Below are 15,825 nucleotides of genomic sequence, written 5' to 3'. Positions count from 1 at the left end.
AAGAGATTAGGAGAGATAGTAAAAGATGAAGAAGTTGGATATATGCTGTATGAGTGAGAAGTTGTTGAACATAGGAGTGGGTCAGAGAGATTGGAGTGGTAAGAGGTGGAGAGAAAGAGAGAATAAATAGTAGTGTAGAAGATATTAGAAAATAATGCATGGGATAAAATATGGTCAGATAGAGTAGGTAGAGACAGTGATATAGAGGAAGCGGTGTTGACAAGATTGACAGATTAGTAACATGGTTGTGGCAATAGGCAGGAAGTAGAATTGTAGTGGCTAGTGGGACAGGAAGGGGAGGGATAGTTAGGTATAAAGGTAATTGTAATGGGGTGGATGGGAATGGGGTAGGGCAGAGGAGCAAAGTGAGCCTGAGCATACTTTAGTACTTTAGTACTACACCAAGAAATTATAGTGAAAATACTACAGATACATCTAAATGTGAAGTTAAGGTGCTGGTGCTCCTTGCAGCAAGAAACTTATTTGCTTAATATTCAAATTTACAGTTCTCTTTCATTAAAAAAACAAGAAATAAGATGAGTACAATTCAAATGCTAAGCTACCTGTGATCATAAGGTGCTAGAGCTCCTTGCACCAGGGAAAATAGACTTTAAATATTCGCAAAACTAGAGTCGCGAGAAAAAGTACACCAGAGACTGCATATGCAAGCAATATTCATCTCAATATAATCACAAAATACTATATGACCTAAAGCAGATAAAGCAACAGAATAATCACCAAATATTGTATGATTTAAAGCAGTTAAGGCAACAGAAAAGACATCACAAAACAGTTACTGCCAAAGAATCAAAAGTTTACCTTACATGGAGCAGCAAATGCTCAGCAGCATGAAAGGGAAAAAAGGTTTCAAAATGGCTCCTGCTGTTGTGAGGCACCTATGAAGACTAGCAGAGGAAGTGAGGTGAGGGGGGAGGGGTATTGAGTAATACTGGCCTGGGCTAGCACCCTGGTCAAGATGAAGTCATAGAAACAATCAGAAAAAGATAGTGAAAAACTAGCTTGAGAGACAAGGATATAAAGTTTCTAAAGGTATAGTCAACGGAAATAAAATAAAAAGAAATAAAATCTGAGCAGAAGTAAGCTTACAAAAGGACACTGGCCTCAAGCTACACAAGTAGATTTACTTGAAGCAAACCCAATGCTGTATGGTTAAAATAACCTACAATAGAGAGGGGCTTTGGAGGGGGAGAGAGAGGTATTACTAGCAGCTAAAAACAGGGCAAAAATAAAATAAAACATTACTATGTAAGAGTCTAAAGACAGTAAAATAGGGCAGGTGCACTAGGAAAGGCAGTAATGAGTGAGGCTAGAAATGAATTCAGGGAAGGGTAAAGTACAGAACAGGAGAATATACACAGAAACAGTATGAGAATAGTGGGTAACCAAAGAGAAAGGATAGGAGCTGCTGGTGCCTGCTTTTGGTGGCGACTAGCAAAAAAAAACACTGTAAATTCTTGTTGTGCTTATAAAGTCTAGCATTAATTAAAAGATTAGCTTATGTAGTAGTTATTTAGTGGGACACATACTTCAGTGGTATTAGTTTAAGCTTAAAATGGTGGCTTCTGGACCTTTGGTTAGAGTTGCAGGGTATCTGTTAAGGTCCTCAAACCTGTGTTGCCTGTACTGTGGCCAGGAGAAAACCACAGGAAAAAATCCACTATGGTTCAATGGTATTATTTTAAGCTTAAAATTGTGGTTTCTGGACTGATAGTGAGAGTTGCAGGGTATCTGTTAAGGTCCTCAAACCTGTGTTGCCTGTACTGTGGCCAGGAGAAAACTGCAGGAAAAATCCACTAGGGTTCAGTGGTATTATTTTAAGCTTAAAATGGTGGCTTCCGGACAGATATTTAGAGTTGCAGGGTATTTGTTAAGGTCCTCAAACCTGTGTTGCCTGTACTGTGGCCAGGAGAAAACTGCAGGAAAAATCCACTAGGGTTCAGTGGTATTATTTTGAAATGCTTTCTTGAGACACAGAGTCAATCCATTTGCATAGACTGAGATTGTTTTTCATCGATGAATTGCGAGCCTTATAAAAGGCTTTCTTTTCCCAGGGTGGGGGCGTGGATTTCTGAGTACCATCACTCGGCACACAGGAAAAATAAATAAGGTCAGCCCCAAACAATTAGCTTTCTATTGAACTGTCCCTTAAAGGCAGTGAGTTTGTTCCAAAAAAAATAAGTTATCTTTTCTTTAGTTTCCGTGATAAGTTGTGCATAACTCAGTTCCAGTCTTGCTCCTAAGTAAGAGTCAAATAGATTAGTCCAGTACTTGGACTCCCACCACATGATCACTTTTTGAAAAATAATATGTCTTATTATTCTTGTAATATTCTATAGAGGGTACAAGACAGAGGTAATCACTGCTAACACCTGTTTCTTATAAATTCTTGCCTCTTCCAGTGAAAACTCAAGTGGAAACCTCAAACATCTTATAATGTCCCTGATGCAATAATTTGTGTTTGAGTATGATTGATGTAAAGATGTAAAGATCAAAAGGATTGTAGACAGTGATCTGTAGGGCAAGAACTTCATTCTTTCAAATAGCTGAGCATAATCCTATGAAATACAGTCCAGTTAAAAGTCTGCCATAGGTAGGCAACCAAGTTCACCTGTATTCAGGTAAGTGTGGATGATATATGAGCTAGAGACATGCATCATCAACAGAGCTATGCTATGACATTATGTTTTATCTCATAAGCCCCTGAAAAGATAGTAACTGGACAATAACAATAACAGAATCACACCTAACCCTGGCAAACTCCGCTTGAAAGTAAAAAAGACTTGAAAAAATTCATATTAGTCACTGCTTTTTTTTAAATCGTCTTGTCAGATAATAAGGCAACCTAATGAGAAGTGAGTCAGGCAGTTCATATATGGTCATAAGTGATTGATCAGAATTCTGCAGTCAATCACACTGAAGAGAAGAAAAAGCCTTGACTGAACAAAATATTTTGCTTCTTTCCTTGCAGAAATTGTCCTTAACCCAAACCATAATTATATCAGTGCAATGATAGCACCAGTAATCAGACAGTAAAAGATCCAAAAAGGCACAGATTTGTAGGTGTCAATATAACTGTTTTCTTTACATATTTTTCAGATATTTTAATCAGAACTTGAAGATTAAAGATAGAAATATTATTCACCAATTTTTTCATTTCTAAGTCTGTCTTTGTCAAAAAGCATGTAACTAACAAATCCTCCAAGAATGTGTAACAGTGTCTAACAGTAAATGTGGTTATAACCATTTGGTGGATAAGATGTCTCATATCTGTGAAATAAGTTTTAATCAGCCTTAAATAGCATGCTTCCAAACCAAAATGGTAGCATGTATACCCTAAACATTTTGTTTGTTTCTTAAATGCACATGAAAAATAGCCCATTATTGGATTACAGGTCTTTTTTAATTACAACATGGGAGAGAAGGACAGAGTTAATGTATAACAAGGACTGTGATAACAGTTCTACAAATGTTTTCTAGCTTTGTGGGATACAGGGATAGAGCCTTCGTTATAATCAAATTGATCTGACCTGGGATTGACTGGCAACCTGAGTGGTGTAAGAGCTGGTAAGGGATAGAGAGGAATGATAAGATGGAGCATGCTCACCTCTCATTTGATGAGGAAATGGTCAGGAGAGAAGGGAGAATGATGAAGTCAAACTTGCACACCTTTCACTGTGGACGAGCTAACTGGGCAAAAGAGGAATGATTAGATGGAGCCCATTCACCACTTAATAGGGGATGGGTTGCCTGCAAAGGGGACGTTATGATGAAGTGGAGTCTATCCACCTTTCAGTGGTGGGGGGGCTGAGCTGGAAAAGAAAAAGAAGAATGATGAAGTGGGACCATCTCATTTCTCATTAAGGCGAAGGTTAAAGGAAGTGTGCCTGGAGTGTGGTTTCTATTAGAATCTCTAGTGGAAACCAGGGATTGCCATTAATACTTTGTCTTCAAGAAGAGGACAGAGTTATTGAGGAGATTGTGAAATCAGGAGAGACATCTGTCTTCTGCATCCACTGGACACCAACCACATTTTCTACAACCCTTCCCTTAAGAGGAATGGTCAAGGCCATAAGGAAAATCCCCTGATTTCCTGAGAAAGGTGATGGCACTCCTCTTACTTGTTGCCCTCAACCTTTTTAGAAATTACTGGGCTGCATGGTTATTATCTTTTGGGGGCAAAACATGGCTTAGTTGAGTGTGTGTGAAAGGGAGGCTAAATGGTCTCCAAGAACTAGGGTTAGAAACAGGAAAACAAGAAGAGTGGTTGAAAATATGGTTAAGAAAGTCGTGTTTTATACGGTAACAAAGAAAAATAAACTAGGGACAGTACTGTATTCCAGTTGCTTTATTTAATAATAATGATATGTAGCAGACGATCAGATAACAAGATACAGACCAAAATGGTTTGCCCCTGTATGCAAATGATAACTGGTTACATCCTTGAGGTGCAGTGATAGTTTACCTAAAATAATGTGATGATCCCAGTACTCCGTGCAGCTAACAATAATTGCGTAGTCATAACTACTGCTACAGCAAGCGGTTTAAATAATAAACTTAAGAATTTACATAATCTGGCTTGCAAACATTTTGCATATTTCAGTGAACCAATAAAACAAATCTGGAATCTGTGTTCCATCCCCTCCATAACTAAAAATGGAAAATGTGTGCATTCATAAACTATACTTTATATCCATTATGAGTTGTTGAGCACCCAAACCCTGAAGTAAGAATCACAGTTTTTGCCTTTTGAAGTGTCAAGACACTCATTCAAACTATATTATAAAGAAGAGAAAAATGGTGAAGAAGAATTGTATTTATTTATTTGCACTGGGAAATGATGGTAAAGATGAGACGTGGTAGGGAAACAAAAAATACAGGACTTGGAAAAGTGTATAAAGAAGGAAATAGGATGGTGACGTGCCAATCATTAGAATAAAAATATAACTGCAGAGTACAAGGTCATGGATATGGTTGTGCTTCTAACAAAATTAACAGGTTTGTATAAAAAATGATATCAGTCAGTTTTAATAGTTCAAAGTCTGATAGAAGTTATATGTTAAACTGTTGAACTGCATGCTTATGTAATTACTGCATTTCTAGGTTGGAAAATATAATCAAAACATGCATGTAGAATTAAATAATTTTATGATACATTCTTGCTTAAGAAAATCTTGTCTTTTTTTTTTCCACCAGTGCACTCACAATGTACTCGTCCTTGTAATTATGATGAAGTTTGTACAAACTTTACCTCAGACTCATCAACATTGTATTACTGTGACTGCAACCCAGAACTCTATGATAATCCAGGTATGGTCAAGCATTGGTTGTAACATAGTACAACATTTTTTGAATTCTGAAAAAGTTTTTGGCTGGTAGATCCCTTGCATTACAAGTGGTATGAGAACACAGCATTGATGTTTTGTATCAGACAGTGTAAAAATAACTATGGTTTTCTTCATAACAGGATGGTATATTCGTCTCTGAAGGAAATTCACTAATGCAGCTATTAAACATACTAAGTAAATAATTCTAATATACCTTACATGTTGACAAAAGCAGTAGTTGCTGAACAAACTTCTGAAAACCCAAAGTCAAACTTCTAGAATCTCCACTGATGGCTCATAAACCATAAATTACTTTGCAAGCCCACCAAGACAAAAGCTATGCGTTTTGGAAATCCACAAAAATTTAACAAGCACATGACTCTTTGCTATCTTTGATGTACACAGACATTCTATAGAAGCAACATCCACCTTCAAATACCTAGGACTATAGCTTTATCAGTCACTAAACTTCCATTTCCACATAGACAAAGTGAGAGGCAAAATAAACTCTCTCCTCTTCTGGGCCAAAAAATATCTCCCCTTTTCTATCCCAAGTATCCAGAGTAGCCATGAGCAAAGTAATTCTCCTTATCAACTTGAATATGGGCTCCCAATTAATTTTTGCTTCCGCATCCAACAAAAGCTTTGCCACATCTGGCGATTCATTACAAACTCACCTCTCTGGGAACATCAAAGTATCACCCTAGAAAATGCAAAATGGCTACCCATGAAGCAAAGATCCAATCTACTTCCAGGATCCCAAATCTAAATACTTCTTTAAGCCCATACATTTACACCACTTGAAGATAGAATTCATGAAAAAACCTCCTCATACAACCTGAGACACTACTCCCAAGCCACACCAGCTCTCACTGCCCCTACAACAAAAGTCCACAGCACTATACATGTTTTCTTCTCTCAGGCAGCTATTCTTAGGAAAGCTCTCCCCATTAGCATGAAAGAAATGAGCAGTCAATCTAATTTCAGAATGCTCTTCTAAAAGCACTTCTTCATCCAAACCAAATGTTCCTGCTTCAAAACAGGGCCTATCACATAACATATCTCCTTTCTGAGCCTCTTGTCCTCAATCAAGATTCACTGAAAACTGACTGAACTTTGAAACTAATGTATATATTGTACATTACACTCTGCTGGGTTGTACATTGCAGTATGCTTGTTCACTGGAATGCATATACACAGTTTTTCTAAATAATTAGTCTGAGCTGTTCTGTTAGTAGTTATATTTCTACATTTTCTGTTTGTGAAATGTTTTGGAATTCATCTGGGCCGAGTCTGAAATTGTTTGCTGTAGATCAGTGCACTACACTGGTAAATAAAAATAAATAAATAAATAAATAATATGGGGGAGCAATTTTTCTGAGGCAATCATATAGGCCAAATCACTCAGTCTTTTTCAAATGACTAAACACAACCATGAAGGGAGCGTTCATTTAGTTGTCACATGCCCTTCCCCTCATCCCCCTCACATTGTTTATTGGAATATGGCTATGAACCACAGGGTTCTCTCGTAATTTTTTTACAGCTGTTTTGTATCATTCAGCACTTCCCACTGTTTTGCGAATATTGCAATTTTTTTTCTTTTTTTTTTTTTGCTGCTCACCCTTGCATTCCTTTTGATATACATCAGCTGTTCTCTAGGACTGTTTCTATAGCCCTAGTTTTACCCTTGTGCCCCTGTTAGTATACTGCTGGGACCCAACAGTGGCTCATAGGGAAAGGGACGTGTGTCAGATCTGAGCAACCACAGTATGACATCTGATGTCCTGAACACCAGAAGCATTTTAATACCACCTAACTGTTGGAGATACTGACACCATATGCATCATTAGCTCTGACTCACCCTTCCATTGCCCAAATGCTAACAACCATCTGCCTCATTATGAAGGCACCATCCCCATAACCAGAGATGGTTAAGATTGTGGACAGAATACCCCTCCCTTCCTCCTGAAGTGGCTGAACTGGCAATAGGTCAGTCCTTCCCACTGCCCCCTTACTTGCCTCATGCAATGACACCAGCCACTTATCGTTCTTTGGTAGGCTAAGTCATTGTCAAGCCTCCATTCCCTTCCTCCACAGAGCTGAGGACACTTCATTTTTTGAAGTTACATCGGGAGACATTTTCTATCTCAGATACAAAAATTGGATGTAAGATGCAAGTATATAGGTTCATAGGTTCATACTAAGCTATCTGCCCGAGGGCATTTACAAGCCTAGCCCATAGTTTTGTGGCTTACGCCACCCCTTTAGTATGGGGAACTATACCCATTATTTTGCTGTGCCTCTGTTGAGCAGTGACACTGAGGTAATCCCTGGGGTAATTATTTAATTGAATCAGTAAACAGTTACACATTTTGCAGTACTTTCTGCTTGACAAATAAATATTTCAGAAAGTGAAGCTGAATATTTATTACTAATTGTACCCTTATTTACACTTGTGTCCACATAGTTGGTAGCCATATAAGGTAAATGCTGATAATCTTAGACTTATATTCAGCTGTATGATTATTAATCATTTATTTATGTATTTATTGATTTACATTATTTTTACCAGGATGGAGGTCCAGGGAGAAAAGCTCCACAGAAATATAAGCAATGTACAATAATTAGATTGCGTAATTTGATATATTTTCTCTGTTCTTTAATCATACTAGGTAACGCTATAGTGGAAAAAGTGCAGAGTTTCAATCAGCAAAGGTAGTACCTTAAATTAATTCAGGAACTCACTGTTCAAATATAGCATTCCTATCTCTTTGCTCCATATTAATTCATTTTATTGATTTTCACCTATCAATACCTATGTTTGTTTGCCTGTGTCTGTCCGTCTAGCTATGTCTGACAGTCTCTGTATATCTATGTTTTTCTACAAGGTAAGTTGATTTCTCTTTTTTTTCATGAAAACATAAGGAGGGATTTAGTGTTTTTTAGTTTTCACCTAATGCACTTTATAAAGTAACTTTACTTATGCTATGTTTCATATGATTGACATTAAACCAGAAACTTCCCAACCAGAAAACTTAGAAGCACCAGCCAAACTCTCCTTGGCATTTACAAAATGAAAAAAATCAGTTGGTGAAACCCTCTACAACTATCTTCCCTCTATCTGCACTGCAGTAAGCTACCTTTAACAATCACATCTATCACACAGCCTCACTCATTTAAAATTGCTCTAAAAGTCCACTTTACTAATATCTGGACTTGCTCCTGTACACAAACATTGTGAACTTAATCACCTGACCCACATTGCATACAGCTGCGTCTCAAATCATACTTAATTCTAGCCACAGAATTCTAAGTCCTGATACCTTTTTTCACAAAATTTCTTCACTACTCATACTTACCTCCCTCCCTTCTTTTCCCACTTAGCTTACTCCCCTTTCTTAGATTTCACTTGATTCTAACTACTACTACTATTACTCTCTTTCTTATTTATAAATTTAAAAAACTCTCTAATTTTCTCTCTTTTACCTGTAGCCACCCTCCTTTTTTCTCTTGACACGTAATCTTTTTCTATCTCCTGCTCTCTCTGTCACCTTCCCCTTTGCTTCTGATTACTGATGCACATGCTGTTGTCTGTAAGAACTAAGACAATGATATACAGTACTTTCTGTACTCATCTTAAACTTTGAGTTAATTCTCATAACTCCCCCTCTAAAAGGGGAATTCCTTATAGGTTCATAGGTAGGTACTAGGCTATTGGCCTTAGGGCCTATACAAGCCTAGCCAAAAAGGCACCCTGGCTTTCGCCACCCAAGTAAATTATTTTCCTGTGCCCCTGTCGAGCAGAGCCACAGAGGTGATCCGCAGGATGAATTTCCTATTTCCCATCCAATTATCAAGATTTTTCTTGAAGAGTGCTAATGAGGAGCTTTGTTTGATATAGATAGGTAGTTTGTTCCAGGGTATGGGGAGTCTCTGGGACAGGAATCTATCCCTTCAGCATGTCCTGTTTATTGTGGTGGCAAGGTTTAGGTCCCTAGAGAGTGTAGCTCAGAGGGATTGGGATTTCTTTAAGTGGAGCATGTCCAATAGCTCTGGGTTTGACACAGCTTTGTATGTTAGGCAGAGATCGCCTCTGAATAGGCGAAATGCAACGGAGTAAAGCTGGAGTTTATTGAGATGGTCTGTGTAGGACATCTGTTTGAGGCCAGTAATCCTCTTTGTGAGGTATTTCTGCGGCCTTTCCAGTTGTTGTAGATGTCTTGTGAGGTACATACCAAAAGGGGCGTTGTAATCTAGAATGGGTCTAATGAGTGACAAGTAGCAGGGAACAATGACCTCTTTTTTCCTGGACGAGAAACCTTTTGCTTATGCATTGGAAATATATGAATGACTTTAACATATTGTTTTATCATCTTGTCTGTAAATAACACCTTTTAAACTGTCATGCTACAAGTGGGAATCCAAGCATTATAATGCATATTTATATTACCTCATGTATACTGTACTGCCTGTAAAAACTTTTATGGTGTGTGTAATACTTTGTGGAGTTCTTCTCTCCTGGCGTCTGCTGAAAAAGAGTGCAAGCTCAGTCAGACATTCCCGGTCAACAAATGTCAAATAAATAAATGAATAAAATTCAGTGTTTATGAAAGAGTCCTGCCTGACAAAGTATCTCATCAGGAACAACAAACTCAGTGGTGGATATTGAACATATTGTAACAGACAATGCGATGTGCATGTAACTGGGAAGTCAGAACCCTAGCTTAGCTCTCTGCAGTCTGCTTGTTTTTTTTTTTTTTTGGATGGGATGACAACCATGTATAATGGCACATATGAAAAGGAAATGCTATAGGGGATTTGGAGTTCTAGGACCATGTGTTGAGGTGTGGTTACAATATGAAACTGGGGAGAAGCTTGTACATACCATTAACAATATTTGGTAAATATGTGCAAAACAGTGGGAGCCCATAGCCATGGAAACAGTACAGAAATGAGTATGGCTTATAAACAGGTGCTTAAAAGGGAGAGCTGTGATCATGAGTCCAGATATTGTACAGTATACAATACTGCCATGTTTTGCCCATAATATATGTTACTGTAGTGGCCACCCATGGAATGCAATGGTTGCAAAAGCTCACTGTCCAGGAAAACAAAGGGGTACTGAAGGCCCACACCTTCTTCACACATGTCATGTACCTTCTGGTTACCCTGCTACAGATGAGTAGTACTAGAACCATACTTGGAAAGTAGTGGTCCAGGATGTGAATGTTGGGGACAGCCATGTTTGGTTTTGCAATAGTTTCAAAGAATGATTATTGCTGTGATACTCCATGCAAAGGAAGCCACTAAGGGACCACTAAGAATTTAGCACCTCACTGACATAAATGAATTTTTAGTGTCAGTCATCAACCAGGAGTAGTGGCCCTTGTAATTGGTAGTGACTTGGATGTGAAAGCTATTTTGGAAAAAATCACCCATATATTAATCGGGGTGCATGAAATTAATCAGATTAGTAACTTCCATTACAATGTATAGCACAGTTCACTGCATTTGAAGGTAAGGACTGACCAAGGCCATCTGCTTATCTACCTTTCCATGCACCTCTAGCTTGCAGCTGTTATGAACTGAGTACCAGGATATTTAATCTGTTTATTTATTTATTTGCATTTTGTTTAGGAGAAAGTCCACTGGCCACTGAGAATCCATTTTGCAGTGTAGGGCAGGGGAGAAAAGCTCCTCAGTACATGAACATAATGGATTGAAATACATACAATCATACACGAGTATATACAACAAAGGAAAACAAATACTTAAAAAATAGATGGCCTATCGGTCCAAGCTAAACAATCAGATAACATCAGAGTAAAAGAGTAACATTGCATAAATTTCAGGATATTAGAGTACTGAAGATTTTCACACAGCATTGTTTGATAGTAGATAAGAAAACATGACATTAATACTTGGTGAAGGTGCAGTTCCAGTTTGCAGATATGTAGCTGCATAGTGAAGTTTTGAGAAAAGGCAGAATTATGGGTTGTTCTAATAGAAAGTAGTACTGTATTCCAATTTCTGGCTACTGAGCAGGAGTAAAGAAGCTCGTAAATGGAAGTAATGTATTGTTTTGTGGTGGGGCTTAGAAAGTCATTATGTCTATAAAGAATTATGAGTTTTTTGTGAGTTTTGCAGATATTATGCTGTATGTGCAAGTCAAATTTCATATGTTCATTAATAATGACTCCTAGGAGTTTTGTGTGGTTAACAACTCTGATTATTGCCTTAATTTGAGAATAGATAGTGAACTGGGTTTCATTGAAGGGAGTTGTTTTCTTAGTATGATTTTGGTTTTATTTGGATTCAGGGCTACATGGTCATTGTATATCCAGGATTCAGTGGAACAGAATGCCATTTGAGATGGTTGCTGTAGATCAGAAATGGAGTCAGCAGAGCAGACAATAGTTGAGTTCTCTGCATATTGAATAACAGATCCTTGACACAGAGATAAATGAAAATTGTTAATGAAATTGCTAAATAAGAGAGGTTCAGGTTTTGAGCCTTGAGAACCCCAGTAGACATGTTAAGATATGGAGAGATGGAGTTTTACCATTTGACAGCCTGTTGTTTATCTGTTAAGCTACTACAGATCCAAATGAATGTGGGGTGGGAAAGGATGATCTTAGACAGCTGGGTTGGAAATAAAGGGTGAGAAACAGTGTTGAATGCCTTCAGTATATCCAGGAAGAGGGCAGAGACAATTTTGCTAGTATCACAGGCTCTATTAACTGTGTCCATAAAATAAATTATGCAGTTGCTGTACTATGGCCTGATCCATGTTGTGTGGGTGATAGGACTTGGTTGTGAAGAAGAAAGTGAAGAAGTTGAATATGTATGCATTTTTCCAAGATCTTGGATGGTGCAGTGGTGCAGCGGTTTGCATTGTCACCTCACAGCAAGAGGATCTCTGGTTTGATTCTTGGCTGGGGTGCCTTCTGTGTGCAGTGCATGTCCTCCCTGTATTTGTGAGAGTTTCTTCCGGGTACACTGGTTTCCTTCCATGTTACAAAGGCATGCACCTGAAGCATTTCTCCCTGGGCTCCCACTGAAAATTGGCTCATTCCAAGTCAGAATTTCCCAGAAAACAAATAATAAATAAATCTTGGCGAGAGAATGGTGATAAGTTGGAAGTTTGTGATGTCACTATTGTTGCCATCTTTGTGAAGAGAGAGAATAAATACTTTTTTTCCAGGTTTTGGGGACATAGGATTCTTGGATGGATCTATTGAGAAGTATACTTATGTGGTAGGCAATGGCATTTGCAGCAATATTTAAATATTCTGAGGGTATGTCATCAGGAGCATTAGAGCAAGGTTTGAGCTTTAGAAGTTTTCACTTTATTATGGTAATTGGAAAGGGATTTAGAGTAAAAATGGAATGGATGGTGGCCTTTTGGGTATAATGGGTAGGAGTAGAGGAAGGCGAGTAAGAGGATAGCTTTGATGGAGACATATTGATTGTGGTAGGGTTTGCTTCGGGAAAGTTAGCCATGATATCAGCTATAGTACTGATAAAGAATTAAAGAAAGAGGCTATTTCTTGAGATAATTTGTCAGGATGTGGATATGAGTTGTTTTTTGTACCTGGATTTAGTAGTGATGTAATAGAATTCCAGAATTTTTGGGGTTTCTACTTTTGGTTAGACTACAGTTTTAGGTAATGTTCTTCTTTTTTATCTTTGTTGACCAGTCTTTTTACCTGGTTGTGAAGTTGTTTGAATTTTAAGCTGTTGAAATTTTAGCTGTTGAAGTATCCTATAGCTACATTTTAATGTGTAATACTATGTAAGCAAAATCAGTTATAGGATCATATATGTGTGTGTGAGCAGACAAACTTGTCATGTGATTTTCTGCTTTTATAGATTACATTGGTGGGACATCAAGCAAAATAAAACATTGCAGGGCTGATTTCAGTAGGGAACTTTTGGCGAATGATGTTAGTAACATGCAACTAGTGTGGCCGAGTGTCACAGTAGCACTTCCTGCTGTGCTGTTGGGGGACTGGCCACTCACATCCACCATTGCATAGGTCACAGTAGACTTAAAATCAAAGCACTCAGCCTCACCAGGGCATGACAGATATAGTCTACCTGTGAGTTCCTTCAAGGCTGCCAAATGAGTCACACATCATCTGAAATATGCACCTCATCAAAGCTGCATATACTCAACATAGTGGAAATATGCAGGAGGCATTTAGGAACAGCTGTGATCATAGGACCATCTCTGGTACATCTGTAGAACTTGGCATTAACTGTAGGAGGTCCAGACCTAGGCACAGTTGACTGCTATCCATAATTTATTTTATTTATTTATTTTATTTTACATTCGTTAACCGGGAGAGTCCAACTGGATATATGTCCATTTTCAGTGGAGACCAGGGGAGAAAAGCTCCAGAGCAGTAAAATCATTAACAAGAGAAAGACATGTTAACCAAAAGGTTCATTAAACAATATATAGAGTACACAATCTTTATACATCTTATAGAAGTATAGTATATATAAGATAGTGAGTTAACCAAAGAGTGTATTTGCCAACATTCAAATGCTACATTAATATATACATGTTATAGAGGTGTTTAACAGCAAGTATAGCAGGAAGATAGAGTAGATAACTTCCATAACTCATTTCTACACGAGAGACATGCTCTGTCCTTCAGGTTTCTTTACAGTGTTCAGTGATACTATTACCCCAGGCAGACATTACAAAAGCAGTAGATAAGCTGTTACTCTAGTTGCTGGAAAAGAGAGACATACGAGTTACTATCCAGAAGTAGTACAGGTACATAATCTGTGATTCAGGAAGTGTTTCTTGAGTAGTTTTTTGAATTGGGTGGTGGAGTTGTTATTTATTATGTGGGCTGGAAGGAAGTTCCAGATTTTAGAGATGAAGTTGCTATAAACAGATCTACCTGCCTCATTTTTAAAGTTTGTTACCTTAAGGAGGTGTCGGGTACTTGATCTCAGGGATCTGGTAATGGTGAAAGGCTGGAGTAGTTGCTGCAGGGCTGGTGTGTTGCCTGGATGATGTATTACTTTGTGAGAAAGTGCTAGTTGGTTGACTTGAAGGGTCAGGGGGGGTTTAGACAGCTGAGCTTTTTGAGGCTTTCACAATGGTGGATTCTAGAAGGTGATCCTGTGGCAAATCTGGCTATTTTATTGTAGAAGCTATCTAGTTTGTTGAACTCAGTTTTTCGAAGATTGGTAAGCACAGGGGAGGCGTAAAGTAGGGTCAATAGGAGGTGTGTTCTGGCTGTGGTAACCTTAGAGTGACTGGTGAGAAATTGTTGTGATAGAGTAGGCCCATTTTTCTGTGGACTCTTTTAATGGTCTGGGAGATATGAATGTCAAATTTAAGGCTATTGTCAATTTCGAGGCCTAGCAGTTTGGCGTGACTGCTGGGTGTGATGGTGGTGTTATGAGAGGAGATTAAAAAGTTAGATGAGGAGGGTGGAGATCTGTGAAAGCTGAAGAGGAGTAATTTAGTTTTGGCTTGGTTTAGAATGAGGTTTTGGTTAGTGATCCATGTTTCTGCCAGGGAAAAGGATTCTTGTGTTAGGGAGAGGAGGTGGTCAAGGGAGTTGGCTGGACAGATAATGGTGGTATCATCTGCATATTGGACTATTGAGGCTTTGGGTATGGTGGATGGTAGTTGATTAGTAAATAGGTTGAAGAGTAGAGGACCCAGGATGGAGCTTTGGGGTACCCCTAAGGAGACAGGCAGTAAGGGAGAGAGATGATTTTGCCATTTTACAGCTTGTTGCCTACCATCTAGGTAGCGCTGAAACCAAGAAACAGTAGAAAAGCTGAGATTTATGGTGGTTAGTGTATGAAGCAGTTTTTCTTGGTTTACCATGTCAAAGGCTTTAGATAAGTCTAAGAGAGTTGCAGATACTAGCAATCCATTGTTTCTGTGGTTATTGACGGTATTAATGAATGATGTAAGTGCAATGGTGGTACTATGGTAGGGTCTGAAACCATGTTGCTGAGTGGATAGTAATTTGTTTTCTAAGAGGTACTTCATTAGTTGCATGTGGACAACCTTCTCTAGAAGTTTTGATATGGGGGATAGTATAGCTATCAGTCGATAGTTATTAAGTTCTTCAGAGGTACCCCTTTTATGCAGTGGCGTAATATGTGATATTTTCCAAAGATGGGGTACTTTGCACTCTGATATAAATCTGTTTATTAATTCGGAGACAGGGTAGGCTATTGCTTCAGCTGCTAGTTGCAGATATTCGGAAGGTATATTATCGGCGGCTCTAGAGGCTGGCGTAAGTTTTAGGAGTAATTTTTGTATGATTTTGGTTGGCACTGGGTTGAAGGTGAAGATGGGGTAACTGAGATTTGTTTTGAGTGAAGAGGGTGTTTTAGTTGGGGATGGGCTATTGAGGCTTAGTTGGTTGTTGGCTAAATTTTGGATAGTTTCTGTGAAGAATTTGTGGTTGCTCACTTTTGGTGGGTAGTTGTTTTG

At 38.4% G+C, this 15,825-nt stretch overlaps 1 protein-coding gene across 2 annotated transcripts in view; it reads left to right on the top strand.

Annotated features, from left to right (window-relative positions):
• The window catches only part of LOC122811862 (pancreatic secretory granule membrane major glycoprotein GP2-like), a 159,738-nt gene that overhangs the window by 25,033 nt on the left and 118,880 nt on the right, over positions 1-15,825 (top strand). For both annotated transcript variants that reach the window (XM_044083999.1, XM_044083990.1), the window contains exon 3: positions 5,215-5,328. In XM_044083999.1, the coding sequence (XP_043939934.1) occupies positions 5,215-5,328 (114 nt within the window). The remainder of the gene's footprint in view (positions 1-5,214; positions 5,329-15,825) is intronic.

This window comes from Protopterus annectens, chromosome 1.part1, assembly GCF_019279795.1.
Source record: "Protopterus annectens isolate FY-2018-M chromosome 1.part1, PAN1.0, whole genome shotgun sequence".
In the NCBI taxonomy this organism is placed as follows: Eukaryota; Metazoa; Chordata; order Ceratodontiformes; family Protopteridae; genus Protopterus; species Protopterus annectens.
The sequence above is the reverse complement of the archived record's forward strand: the minus strand, read 5'-3'. Positions and strand labels throughout refer to the sequence as shown.